General features: G+C 32.9%; 2 protein-coding genes across 2 annotated transcripts; one reads left to right on the top strand and one right to left on the bottom strand.

Annotated features, from left to right (window-relative positions):
• Position 1: 1 nt before the first annotated feature.
• Positions 2–5,860, bottom strand: LOC119634471 (RNA-binding protein squid; the record flags this gene model as incomplete). Its single annotated transcript, XM_038028685.1, has 5 exons — positions 5,519–5,860; positions 1,414–1,454; positions 1,066–1,340; positions 736–973; positions 2–207 (listed from the first exon to the last, which is right to left on the bottom strand). Coding segments are annotated over exons 1-5 (906 nt in total), but the record flags the coding sequence as incomplete, so codon positions are not given.
• Positions 5,861–7,730: 1,870 nt separating this feature from the next.
• LOC119634827 (ras GTPase-activating protein-binding protein 2) lies at positions 7,731–13,282 on the top strand. The gene is made up of 4 exons (XM_038029225.1): positions 7,731–8,316; positions 9,739–11,615; positions 11,689–11,939; positions 12,042–13,282. The coding sequence occupies exons 2-4, from the start codon at positions 9,917–9,919 to the stop codon at positions 12,435–12,437; spliced, it is 2,346 nt and encodes a 781-aa protein (XP_037885153.1). The 5' UTR covers positions 7,731–8,316; positions 9,739–9,916; the 3' UTR covers positions 12,438–13,282.
• Positions 13,283–13,487: the final 205 nt, after the last annotated feature.

Genomic DNA, 13,487 nt, shown 5'->3' with positions numbered 1-13,487 from the left:
TATTTTTATGATAATTGTTGGGAGCTGAAGTATTGTTATTGTAATAATTATTAGAGCTTTGTGGATTATTGTAATTATGGTATTTACCGTAACCATAGTCATAGCCATTGTAATAGCCACTGCTGTAGTAGTCACCGTAGCCCGTATCGTAACCGTAGCCACCGTAGGCCGAATACGCTCCTGGAGCGGCCCATTGATGAGTGTAACCTATAAACGATTTTAATATTTCATCAATTGTAGAATATTTATTGCGATTACGTCTATTAATATTGCTCATTAGAACAATGAAAAACTATTTAGTTAATGTAATCCCCTCCAGATAGAAATCATATTCTCCACTAAAACTTGCCATAACTAAACGCACAGATAAAAATCGCTTAAGTGAAATAGAAGGATTGCAATTTTAAATAAATCTTCCGGCTACAGGGCTTGCTACAGGCATATATAAAAGATTCTATATGTGAAAGGTAACAAACTTTTTTGCCAATAATGGCCCAGCAATTTATTGTCTTTGTTTCCCTTTATATGTAATTGGTCCCACTTAAAGTATGATGTGAAAAATCAGTTGCTCCTGACAAATACAGACTAGAAGATTAATTCATGGTACGCCCAATTTATGCGGCAACATTATTATGGGACAGATTGGCAAAATTTGAGAACGAGATTCAACAGAAAGTACCCTTATGCGCAGCAACGATCAAAAAATAATACATATATATATATATGTGTACTTACCACCTCGGCCATAACTGCCACGGCCACCACGCACACCGCCTCTACCTCCGCCACGTACCATTAACATTTGATTTTCAGGGTTTGGCGTAGCTCTCTTAACATCAACCTCTTTGCCGGAAATTTTTTGTTTTGGAGTTTTCAACAATTCAGAAACAACTTGTTCAGAATCGAATGTTATAAAACAGTAGGTCTTGCGCTGAGACTTTTGTTTATCGAAAGGCATTTCCACTCCGACGATCTATAATTATATAAAAATAATAACCAACACATAAATACAAAGGTCTTATTTTTATTTTATTCATTTTGTTTCATATCAATTATTAAACTTACATTGCCGAACTGACTGAAATATGTTTTAATTTCGTCATCGCTTATTTCGTTAGTTATGCCGCCAACAAAAATCTTTCCATGCCGAGCTTTAGCCTTTTTCGGGTCAACTTTTTTATTATTAATGACATGTTCGCCATGTTCATTTACTTTTTCAATCGCAGTTGGGCCGGTAAAAACAATGAACGCAAAACCACGTGAGCGACCGGTTTGCGAATCTGTCTTCACATTTATACTTTCAATCTCACCAAATTTGCTGAAATGTTCACGCAACTCCTCTGAAAAATGAAATCATTAAATCATCACAATATGATAATAATAATAAAAAAATAAATAAATCAAAATATTTACTTTCTGACGTTTCCCAGCTTAAACCGCCAACAAATAATTTTCTGCAAAATTTTTAAAAATACAAAATTAATTCTTATTCAGTTAGTAGAACAAATTAATAGTAAAGTGTTTTATTTAAATTTTGAAAATTTACGTTATAAACGGCAAAAAAAAAAAAAAAAAAAAATGTAACTTTAAACGTTTTTCACACCACGAAATTTTTTCATTTTAAAAGCATTTCTGACGATATAAAATGAAAATTAAAACACTCATAATACACTAAAAAAAGTCTATATATTATTATTGGGTTCGATCGATCATTAATTTTTCTTAATAAAAAAGATATATATAACACTTTTTTTAACCATTTATCGAAAAATTTGAGAAAAATTCATACGACAAAGGGAAGAGTTTTTATTTTGAATAAAAGGAGAAACAAAACTTTTTTAATATAAATTTTTCAAAAATTAAGTTTACGTTAATTTTCTTTTGTCAACTATAAATTAAATGCTTAATATCTAAAACAAATGGCCAGAAAAAAGTAACTTCATTATTTTTATTCTTCAAGAAAAATGCACACAAAAATTATTCAATTCATTTAAAAAAAGATTATCGAATAGCAATCGAATTTGAGACCGAATGATGATTGATTGATTGATTGTAAAGTTGCTGTTGACGCATCAAATAAAAACGAGTTCTGTATTCAGTTTTCTATTCCGCAAGATTAACGTTTTCTGTTCTTTTTTTTTTTTTTTTTTTTGGATATCGTTAAAATTAAACGTTATTTTGATCCAATTTTGCATAGATAACTATATTTTTTTATTGTGTTTTTTATTCTTATTTTTTTGTTTTCATTTATGTGGTTTATTAAGATAAATACCATCGTCTTGCATAGAAGAGACGCAGGGCGAACTGGGCAGCATTTCTTCACCATCACCAGTGTACCGGCGCATTTGGGTAAGTAGATATCAACATCATCTTCACTCCCTTTTGCTGGTCACTATGTTCCATATGCTCTTACATCGGATGACGGATGAGGCGCAATGCTGCTGCCGTTCCCGGATGAAATCTATAAGACTGTTTGGCTTTATGGCTTATAGAACCTGCCGGAGAGGAACGAAATTAGTTCACTCAAACACAACAGGAAAGTGTTTTTTACACAGATTTTTTTCTTAACTTGTGTTCAATCTTTCTTTTTTTTTTTTTACTTGTTTCATGATTTTAATCTAGGGCTTTCTCAGTCTGAGCACAATATATCCTTGATATAATTTTTAATACAAATAATGTGTAATTAAACCCTTAAAGACGATACTTTAAAAAAAAAAAAAGTAAAGAAAATTTTTTTTGTAAGAATATCAAGGAAGACATATACGACTTTGGAAGAAAGATAAACACGATTACGTTAAGAGATATATACGATTTGGAAAGAAGACTTTGTAGTTACCCATGAGGCATTTGACTCCAAGATATATTGAAAATCCGTATTGATTGATCGTGTGTAGTATTGCGCACTCTCTAAAGATTTCAAGTCATATTTTTGTACGATTTTGCAGCACTTCGCAGGTAAATAAGAGAAAATGAAAATCAAATCTACATTTAAATATTGCATTTTATATGCACATGCACATATTCGAACCAATTTAAATGACGGAATTTGCAATTTAATACTAACCTATCTAAGCAACTAAAAGAGATAAATTAAGGCCGTGAACCTAATTTGACAACTTCTTCTTTTTTTTTTTAATTAAAACCGTCATAGCAAACGGACCGATTTGTAGAGCCATGTCGCTAATGAATCTTTGCTATTACTGAAAGAAGGCGGTTGCGCGAAATACACGAAATTTTCGATATTAAAAATTTTTGTTTAGAACAAACGATATACGCCAATGGACAAAAATAATCTTGACAAGAGCCTTTCGTTACTTCTTAACTTTGATTAGACGGACAGACTCAACATTTCAATGTATTTTTGAAAGTTACGATTTACTTCGCTCGAGCGATGCGATAAATTTTAAAAGGACAAAGCAGACAACGTAAACAAATTGACCTCAGCGATGGGGTCAATAGGGGTTTTTATGACGTAAAAACAGAACGACTTTTATTCAGATGCATAGACGATGCGTAGAAGATATTTTCTTCCACATATACTTAGTTGCGTGCGTGAAACTCATTTAAAAGTCTTAAGGGGTTAAGAACACAGTGAACATTTTTTTTTTTCATTAAAGTTAATACGAATATGAAACGAAAATTTGACGAAAGTACAAAAATTACTTTTATTTTGATCACTTTTAATAAATTCACTTTAAACGAACCTTCGCTATTCAAAAGAAATAATGATATTTAAAGAAATTTCTACAATAATTGGGAATCATTCAATCATAGCAAACCCTAATTTAATAAAAAAAGTGCCTATACTTTGAAATTTTGTTTAAAAATCCTGTAAACGAAATTTCAAATTAAAATCAAATTAGTAATTAAACGAATGTAATGCTTATATGAATAAAAAAAAAAAAAAAAATAGAAAAAGTATTTTATTTTTTTACAATCAATACTGGAAAGAATTGCAGTACTTTTCGCTCACATCAAAATATTCACTGAAAATCCGATAAATCCACACATTCAGTCATATCTTAATCATGCCTGGTCCACCTTAACTCAACATCCGAAAAAAAAACCAAAAATATCTTAAGCATGACTTTTTTAAAGATATTTTATTATATATTCCACGTGTTTGGTTATTTGTTTACATCGAGGCAGTGAGTTGATATTTACATTAGATTTTGAATGGGAAAAACCTGAAATTAATTACTTCCGCTTAGTCTCGAGCGGGGCCGTTGTTAAATAATTAGTTGATATATATTCTACATTTTCGTATTCATAAACATAATCCTTTGGGGACCAACATTGTTTATATTTTTAGGAGATTTCGCTGAATCAAACAGATATTTTCAATTCGACATTTCGCTCCATTCTTCGATTGCGGGTTTAACAATAGACAAGAGAATTGCAGTACTTTACCTCATCAGATGATCGACAGGCATTGTTGAATGGAAGTTTAAATATGACGCAGTTCAAAAATGCTTATATTAAATGTTGCAAGTATCTTAGGCTTAGCAAAAAAAAAAAAAAGAAAGAGACATCATTACTGTGACTCCGCTTGAAATGCATCAATCAACTAACCTTTGTTCAATCACACAACACCTTCCTATGATTCCGCCAATACCAATTTCTATATTGTTATGACGCAAACCTAACAATAAATCTTTGCTTCAATAATAGAAATCCAAAATAAAGCCTAAACCTAGCAATACGAAGTAGCAAACAATAATTTGCTTTTTTCAGTAAATGCCTACCACAATAAAGCCTGCCTATGACATAACATTGCTTGATAAACAAGCATTAATTTATTCGATTACTTGAAATATACCTCAAGCGAAAAGTACTGGCTATATATTCCATTATAAATTTACAAATAAAAGTTGAACAATAAAAAAAAAAATTAGAAGTAATGCGTATTAAATAAAATTAAAACAATAACGAAATAAGAAACAAAATATAAGATGAGAATACATAAAATAGAAGATTGGCAAAATAAAGCATGTTTTTCTCAACAGTACACTATATAACTGTCACACTCTAACATTGAAGCATAACCTCAGTTTTGGATATTGAAAACGATTGATTCAAAAGGTAATATAAAATTTGTAAATAGAATGATCAAATGAAAATTTGAAGGAAATATTTAAAAAAAAAAATAGTAATTGAAGGTTTCATCATCGATTAAGGATAAAGTTTCGGAAAATACATAATTGAATTGAATCTTTTTACATCGAATGATGAATGACAAAAAGTACAGTTGCACACACACGCGCATATCACCTTGCATACTCCACACAAAAAAAAAAAAAAATAGAAAAAAATAACAGCAAAAAAAAGGCACATCATATAGAGAAAAATCCTTTACTTCATCTTTTCGCGTTTTTATTTATATATATATATATATATATGTATATATATCCACATTAATTCAGATTTATGTAATATTAGCTTTTTTATTTTGTCAATTTTTCACTTCAATTATTTGGAGCAAAATACTATATAGAGCTTAGGAAATATTTATAAATACCTGTCATCGTCGCGGGCATTTGTGAATTCGTTGGCATTTCCATTAGTATTACCGGTAGATCCACCATTTTCTTTTTCATTCATGGTGCTGACGTCTTGGGAAAAATCTTCACCATTCATTTCACAATCTTGAGTTTTATCAGCCATTGTGTTTTGTTTAAATAAAAATACTTCACTTTTTTTTTGTAACTTTACAAAACTCTTTTTGAGTTCAAAATCTATTCCTTTCTTTATATTTTTAATGAAAAATATGCAGCGTGATACACTTTTACTTCTTTCAATTATCAAATACTCCTTAGACCCGAACGTTAAGCAGCCGGAAAAGACAGAGAATTATGAAAAAAGTCAGTCGTAAAATAGCATTCGGAATTTTTTTTTTTTTTGCTGAATAACATCAAGTGCTGAATTCATTCATTTACTTTGTAAGTATATTTATTTAGATTGTCGTCCTGTTCTTTCTTTCCCTCAAACGCAGCTATTGTGTATGCAGTATGCAGTAGTTGCAGAACATAATCAAATAACAGACGGAAGCAATAGCTTTGCGTCTTTATCAGCATTTTATATAAGAAAATCTTCTTTTAAGAAATCTTTACTCTCGTTTTTAACGCTTTGAATAATTATATATACGATTCACATAACGAATTTACTACAACGCATAAACTATTTTGACTTCAAAACATGGCCTTGAGTTAGGTAATCTAAAAATATAAGAGAAAGGAATTTGGATTATTTATCGGTTTAATATAGATTTGCTTATCAAAGACATATTCAGGAAGAGATATTTCGTTTTATAATAAATGCCCATTGATAACGTTTTTATAATGATAATTTAAAACTGTAAATTTCTATAACTAACTTCATTGTAGGAATGTGCATTTTTAATGTTATATCCACATACGACACTTAATAATTGAACGTGTTATGTTTAAATGTATGTCAAATTAATTGGTCTAATTAATTAATCTATTTTTTTTAATTTTTAACCGAAATTTTTTTGTATAAGGAAAACAAGTGAAAAGGAAATTTTGGTATGCATTCTTTTCGTGTGACGGATTTCTGGTTAAAATTGCAATTTCCACGTAGGGGGACAAAATGCAAATTTGTTGGATACCGAGTCATACGGTTGCTTTAGCATCTTTAGTTGTGGGCGACATAATGGAAAAGTTTGAACTTCAAAGGTACATTACAAAAAAATCGAAGAGAAAATTAGTGGAAAAATCAACCGTGGCACCATCCGTACTACTCGCTTGTGAATGTTAATCTCGTTCCATCCGTATATCCAATCAATGTTGAGAAAATCAAAATCAAATCATTTGAAAAAATCCGCGGTGGTCATACCACTACAATACGCAAATCGATCCTTAAATAACTGACTTCTCCATTTCGCAATAGTGGATAAAGTTTTCCGATTAAACATATACATTGTGAATTCCAAAAATTTTCCAATATCCGAAGGCTCGTGTTCAGAGTCTTTAAAAATATGAACGTGTTGAAAATACTGGGCGGCAATAATATCAATAATCATGTAGTGTATCTTGCCTTTATCGTTAAGGCTCAGTCTACTTTTTTAATCGTAGAATATATTCGAAATTTTATAAATTTTCTTAAAGTGCTTTATTCCAACGTTCGAAATGTGAAGCAATATTTTTTAGTAAATGCTGTGATATTCTTTTTTAGCTAGTATACTTTATTCCGAATTTCCCGTAAACACTGACTACTTATATTTATATTTTAGCAGTTTAAAAGTTACAATGAAATTTTGAAACGTGACAACTCTTGTCAAAATTGCAAAAATTTGCCGATAATCTAAAAACATTCAATAACTTACTTCAATTATTGTACGCTTTTCAAATAAAAATCATATATAAAAATAAATAAAAAAATTTGTTAAAAGTAATTTATTAATTTCTTTAAATTGCAATAACAACAACAAATCTAAGATTGTTCTTGCTTCCTTGAGCCGACGCGGGTTGATATTTTTCAGACAATATTCTATTCAGGGATATATGATTAAAGAGGGACTGCAAGCAAACTATATACAAAGAAGAGAGACAAATATATAAATCAGACGCATTTAAGAATACACGAAGAGGGATAAAGACACGATGCGAAAATCGGTATAAAGTAATGGCCACTTTAATTTAGCACTTGTTCAATTTAAACGCTAGACTGCAATTATTTTTCGCATAAATAAATTTTTAATATATAACAAAAAAAAAAAAAAAAAAAAAAAAAGAGTAACTACGACTAAATAATATTAAAAAAAACCTGTGATTACAGATATAAGCAAACGTAACCGTGCTGCAACACAAAAAGTTTTGCAAAAATAAGCCAATATAATAAATTTTTAAAATCCAGAAGAGGGAAGTTCAACGCCGTAAGAAGGAAAGCAGAAAAAAAAAAAACGGCATTCAAATCGAATTTGCACGACGGAGGCGACACTAGTAACCATAACACGACGTGAGGAGAGGAAATAAAAACGCCACCAAAAAAAAGGAAAAAAAAATTGTCAAAAAAATAAAAACTTGTCTTTTAAAAAGTTATTATTTATTTGAGATCAATAACCGAATAAACTTATCAGACAATATTAATTCAAAGTTTGTCGATAATTCGGAAATATTTTTCATAATCCAAAGAGTGTGGCGCATCGTGAGTGTTTCGAGGAAGAGAAGGGTGCAAAAAACTTGGCAAGGATCCTTAGCAAACATCATCGAAAGAGCGCTATTGAAAAGTGACATTAAACACCCTGGTGATATTGGCAAACACGTCTAAAAGCAATAATCCTGTGCATTACAAAATGTAAGTACATTAGACTTGAACTTATTTATATGGATTCGACTTTATGTCCCCAAAATAATTGTCTGTATAGAAATTATTGCTTGAAAAGTAGGCTTACCTCGCATATATATAGACATATATGTATATATATATATATATATACATATACATATACATGCGTGTGCACATTTATGTGTACAAGACACATATTTACATGCATTGATATATGCTTTTTTTTTTCCTTGGCGTGTTAACTTACAACTTGTCCGCAGTCAAATGCTTTTTCAGTAAAATACTGCGGTATAACCTAAAAAAATTCCTATATAAAGTCTTTTGTCATTGAGATTCGCATCTTATTCTCTTAAATCAATTTATCTGAAATCAGACAAAGTCAAGGAATAAAAGGAATTTCATGAGATGGTTACTTTTTTTTTTTCTTTCTCATAAACCACCGTATCGTTGCATGCCGTGTAAAAAAAATGACTTAATTTTTATTGCATTCTATCTTTATAGATAGAAAAATATTGAAATATGATGGAAACGATCATAATTTAAGGTTGGGAAGAGAGAGGAGTTAAGAGACTATTGGCATAAAATTAAAATGACAAGTTTCGAGTTTGCATGTGCGTTCTTAATTAGGGTTAAATAAAATTAAAGAACGGACATTTTTTGCCTAAAAAAAAAAAACATTGGAAAAATAGAGAATTTTAAAACATTGTTGCCAACTTTTTTTTATATATCATCCAGAGAAGATAACCTAAATTTTGCGACGAGCTAGAGCTAAATCAAACCAAACTGTTTTTAACATAATGAAGAGAAGTGAAAATATTGCAAATTAAATTTAATTGCCTTAAAACAGTCGTTACCCAAAACTTAGCTCGAGATCTATCTATAAGTAACAGTTTTATTTGTTTTTAAATAACTATATATCTTTGTTTATCCAAGTTAACCCGATGTTAAAAATAATTCATTTGTAACAATAATTCATCTATTGATGTGCTTAAAATAGTCGCCAACTCTTGTCCAAGAATCGAAGATCATCGAATTTGCGAGATTTTATGAACAAAAGGCTGTAACACTCACTTGGCGATTTGATGAAATGAATGACTACGTTAGGTGTGGTTTTGATTCAATCGGTTTGTGTAGAACGAAATAAATATCTCTCCCACCGTACAAGTAGTAGAGACGCATTTAACTTTCCTATTAACAAAATTTTTTATAAACTCATATCCATCTTTTCTAATCAAATTAAAAATTAAAGAAAAAAAAAAATGTCATTTTGTAAAATGATTTTTATTAAATTTCTAAAATATTGATGAAAAAAATGAGCAACGAAAAAGAAGTTTAAGAAGAAATTTTGTAAATGTAAAAAAGCTCACTTATATACAAATTTGACTTGAAAGGAATAATAATCTGATTTATTATATTTCCATAAATTTGCAGCATTTATAGCTTTAAAATCTGAATAAATTTTATAAAAACGGCCAATTTTCAACGAAACATTTATCCAACGCCCGCTGTGACATCAAACAACGCTCAACTGGCACCGCAAAATAATAACGGAAACGTCGTTCCAATTACTGGCATCATTACTTTAAAGAGACAGCAGCAAGAAAACGCAATGGTAATGGATGCAACGCAACCCCAACAACCATCACCACAATCGGTTGGACGCGAATTTGTGCGCCAATATTACACGCTTCTGAATAAGGCCCCCAATCATTTGCATCGCTTTTATAATAACAATTCATCGTTTGTACATGGTGAATCGACTTTGGTTGTGGGTCAAAAAAATATTCACAATCGTATCCAACAATTGAATTTTCACGACTGTCATGCTAAAATCAGTCAAGTGGATGCCCAGGCAACATTGGGTAACGGTGTTGTGGTGCAAGTAACTGGGGAATTGTCGAACGACGGCCAGCCAATGCGTCGTTTTACTCAGACGTTTGTTTTGGCTTCTCAATCGCCCAAGAAGTACTATGTACATAATGACATTTTCCGTTACCAGGATTTGTATTCCGATGAGGAAATTGATGGCGAATCGCGCTCAGAGAACGATGATGAGCATGATCAACAAGTAGCAACCCAAACGGGTCAGGTAGTACCAGGTACAGCTACTATAACCGAGCAGCAGCCAGGACAAGTGTTAACGTCTGAACAACACCAACAGCAAATTCCCACTCAAGTCGTCGCTGGTGGAAGCGGTGCTGCCGGTGTAATGTCACAACGAGCTCAGGCCGTCTATTATTCGATGCCAACAGGAGCAGGGACCCCAATGGCCGTGTTGCCTCCACCTCCTGGTGCTGCTCCAGTTCCACTTGGAGCTAATTTTGCTGCGGCTGGAGTTCCTCCACCACAGCAACAGTCGGTGCAAACGAACGCTGTTGCTGTGAATCAATTAAATGGAGTTGTTGGCCCTGAGGAATTATTAGCAACTATGCCACAACAGAATGTGGTCCAGCAGCCTCCCTTAGCAAACCAAGCACCCTCACCAGTGGTTCCTCAACCTGCAGGGGCGGTTTCTGTTGCCACTTCTGCTGTAATTGCTCAGGTTCCTACATGCGTGTCTGGTGTTCCAGTAGTTACGGCAACCACTGGCTTGCCGCAGAATGTCGTAACGACCATGCCCAGTTATCCACAACAAACACCTCTTATACAAACACATATCCTGCAGCAGCAACAACAGCAACCCCCACAACAACAGCCAATACCAAATTCAGTCTCGCAACAAACACATATGCAACATCAACCAGTGCAAAATTTAACAACCAGCGCTGCAATGACGGATGTTGATGATTCTATTTGCAGCATGGTCATTACTCCTAACGCAACGTTGCAAGTAGAGCAAACCCGTCCGAACACAGCTGCAAATGTGGTAGCTAGTGGACAATCTTCTTCCTCATCCGTGTCCGGTGCCGTTCCCGAAGTAAATCCAGCTCCCGTTGTCGAAGATTTTAAAATAATTAATGACCAACAGCAGCAAGAGAAATATGAAGCCGCCAAACAACAACAACAAAGCGAACCTAAAACGTACGCTAATCTTTTCAAATCGACTTCTTCGTCTCCAAGCAGTTTTGTTAACGCCGCCTTGCAACAGCAACAACAAATTCAACAACAGCAGCAATCTAGCAGCAGCGCGTATCAAACAACTGGAACAATTTCGTCTACAACGTTTTCTCAATCGACTCTTGGGAACACATCAATGTCCATATACGGTAATCGGGGCAACAACGAGAATAATTCTTCCGCGCGTCAAGATACTAATAGCCAAGGTGCCCCATTACCTCAACGGCAGAACGCTAAGGGCTTCAATAAAGGTAAATTTTGAAGCAAAACAAATCAAAATTTAACTTAATTAAAGTAATTGATTGTTTTTTTTACTTATCACAGACTTTGATCAACGACGTACTAACAATAACCAACAATTTGGTGATAACCAGCAATTGTTCCTGGGAAATATACCACATCATGCCTCGGAAGAAGAACTAAAGGCACTATTTGCACGTTTCGGTACGGTTGTTGATTTGAGAATATTATCCAAAGGTAGTAACAAACTGCCACCTGGCATACGTAATCCACAAAATTACGGCTTCATAACATACGAAGATGCAGAATCAGTGCAAAATTGTTTAGCCCATTGTGTAAGTACAGATTCTTATTTAAAAAAAAAAAAAAAATCCTCAATTAAGTAGGCGGCGTTATTTATTATTGTGTGCGTGTGTGTGTTCTTTATGCCATTCTAGCCGCTATACTTCCCTGAAAATTCTCCGGATCGCCAAAAACTTAATGTTGAGGAGAAAAAGCCCCGTGCTCGAACTAATGATTTGCCTCCACGTCAGTCAATGGGTGGCGGTGCAGGCGGTATGAACAACAATATTAATAATAATCAAAGAAATATGAATAGCAGCGGACCAGCTTCCCGGTCCTTGTCTAATTCGGGCAGTGCAGGGGGCAGTATGATGCGTGGCAATAGTAATAATAACAATAACATGTCACGCGGTGGCTCCAGCGGGCCACGTATGGGTGGCTCTTTCAATCGCAGTGATAATCGTGCCTCGAATGGCGGCAGTGGCTCGCAGATGCGTGGTTGCAACAATAATGCACAATCGTCGAGCAGTAGCTATGGTGTACGGCGCTAACCATTAATATTTTTTTACCACCCGCAACCTCAACCACCACAAACAGCGACAACAGTGGCAGCAGCAATACATCAAGCTCGGTACACCGGTCTGGGTACAACCGCGACAACCACTAACACCGTGGTGGCTTCGGCCCCTCTACCTCCTCATCCACCTTCTACACTTATACTTAACAGCAACACTAACAGTGACAACAGTATCAACATTAATTAATATAATCTTTATAAGATGATGTACACGAGAACTTGGTGTTCCTGTTTACGTTACAGAGTTCAACTTTATTTTATCCAATTTTATTTTTTTAACATTTTTTTTTTTGTAATTGTTGTCAACAATGGAATTTTTTTTTTTTTTTGCTGAATTTTTTTTTTTTTTTTTATCTTACGCGGCGCCACTTAGCTATTTTAATGATGTTGATAGTAATTTTGGGTCGAATTTTCTTTAACGGCGCTGCGTATCGTTTTCTTACGTATTTTTATTTTTGTTTTTTTTGTAAGTAATATATATAAAAAAAAAAAAAAAAATGAAAGTTCGTAGCTTAGGTCTTGACCTTAGTGTAAAAGGGGGAGAATTGGACAAAAAAAGAAACTGAAAATATGATACTTAAAAAAGCCTTGATGTGTATGGGTGATTGTCGCTGCTGTTTCATTCCGCTACCACTAATTACTCTTCATTAATATTCTTCTTTTTGGCGATTATTGTTTAGTCCGATGTTCATATGGCTTTGATGAAAAGAATAAAAAATTTTTTTTTTTTTTTTTCCTTTATCACTACACAAATTTCATATTATTGTTGAATTTATAACTGTTTACTATTTTAGATTCCTTTTAAACTATAGAAAAAGAGAAAAAAAACCAAAATTTTCAACTTGGGTGAAAAAGATCTGTTAATTTCCTGATTAATATAAATTTTCCCTGATTTTCACCGCGCCCCCGCCCCCCTATCCAGTACAGAATTTATATTTTTTCATATTGCAAGTTCTAATTTTCTATTCTCAAATTTTTTTGTATTAATTCTTATTTTTGTATTAAATTTGTTTCTTTATTTTTG

The sequence above is a fragment of the Glossina fuscipes genome, unplaced genomic scaffold (assembly GCF_014805625.2).
Source record: "Glossina fuscipes isolate IAEA_lab_2018 unplaced genomic scaffold, Yale_Gfus_2 3, whole genome shotgun sequence".
Classification (NCBI taxonomy): Eukaryota; Metazoa; Arthropoda; class Insecta; order Diptera; family Glossinidae; genus Glossina; species Glossina fuscipes.
This window is presented reverse-complemented; position numbering and strand designations above follow the sequence as displayed.

Excerpts from the sequence above, each read along its gene's own strand:
- LOC119634827 (XM_038029225.1), top strand. The coding sequence starts at position 9,917 with ATGGTAATGGATGCAACGCAACCCCAACAACCATCACCACAATCGGTT. Across the intron at positions 11,616-11,688 it reads CGCTAAGGGCTTCAATAAAG|ACTTTGATCAACGACGTACT; the intron begins GTAAATTTTGAA and ends TACTTATCACAG. Across the intron at positions 11,940-12,041 it reads AAAATTGTTTAGCCCATTGT|CCGCTATACTTCCCTGAAAA; the intron begins GTAAGTACAGAT and ends ATGCCATTCTAG.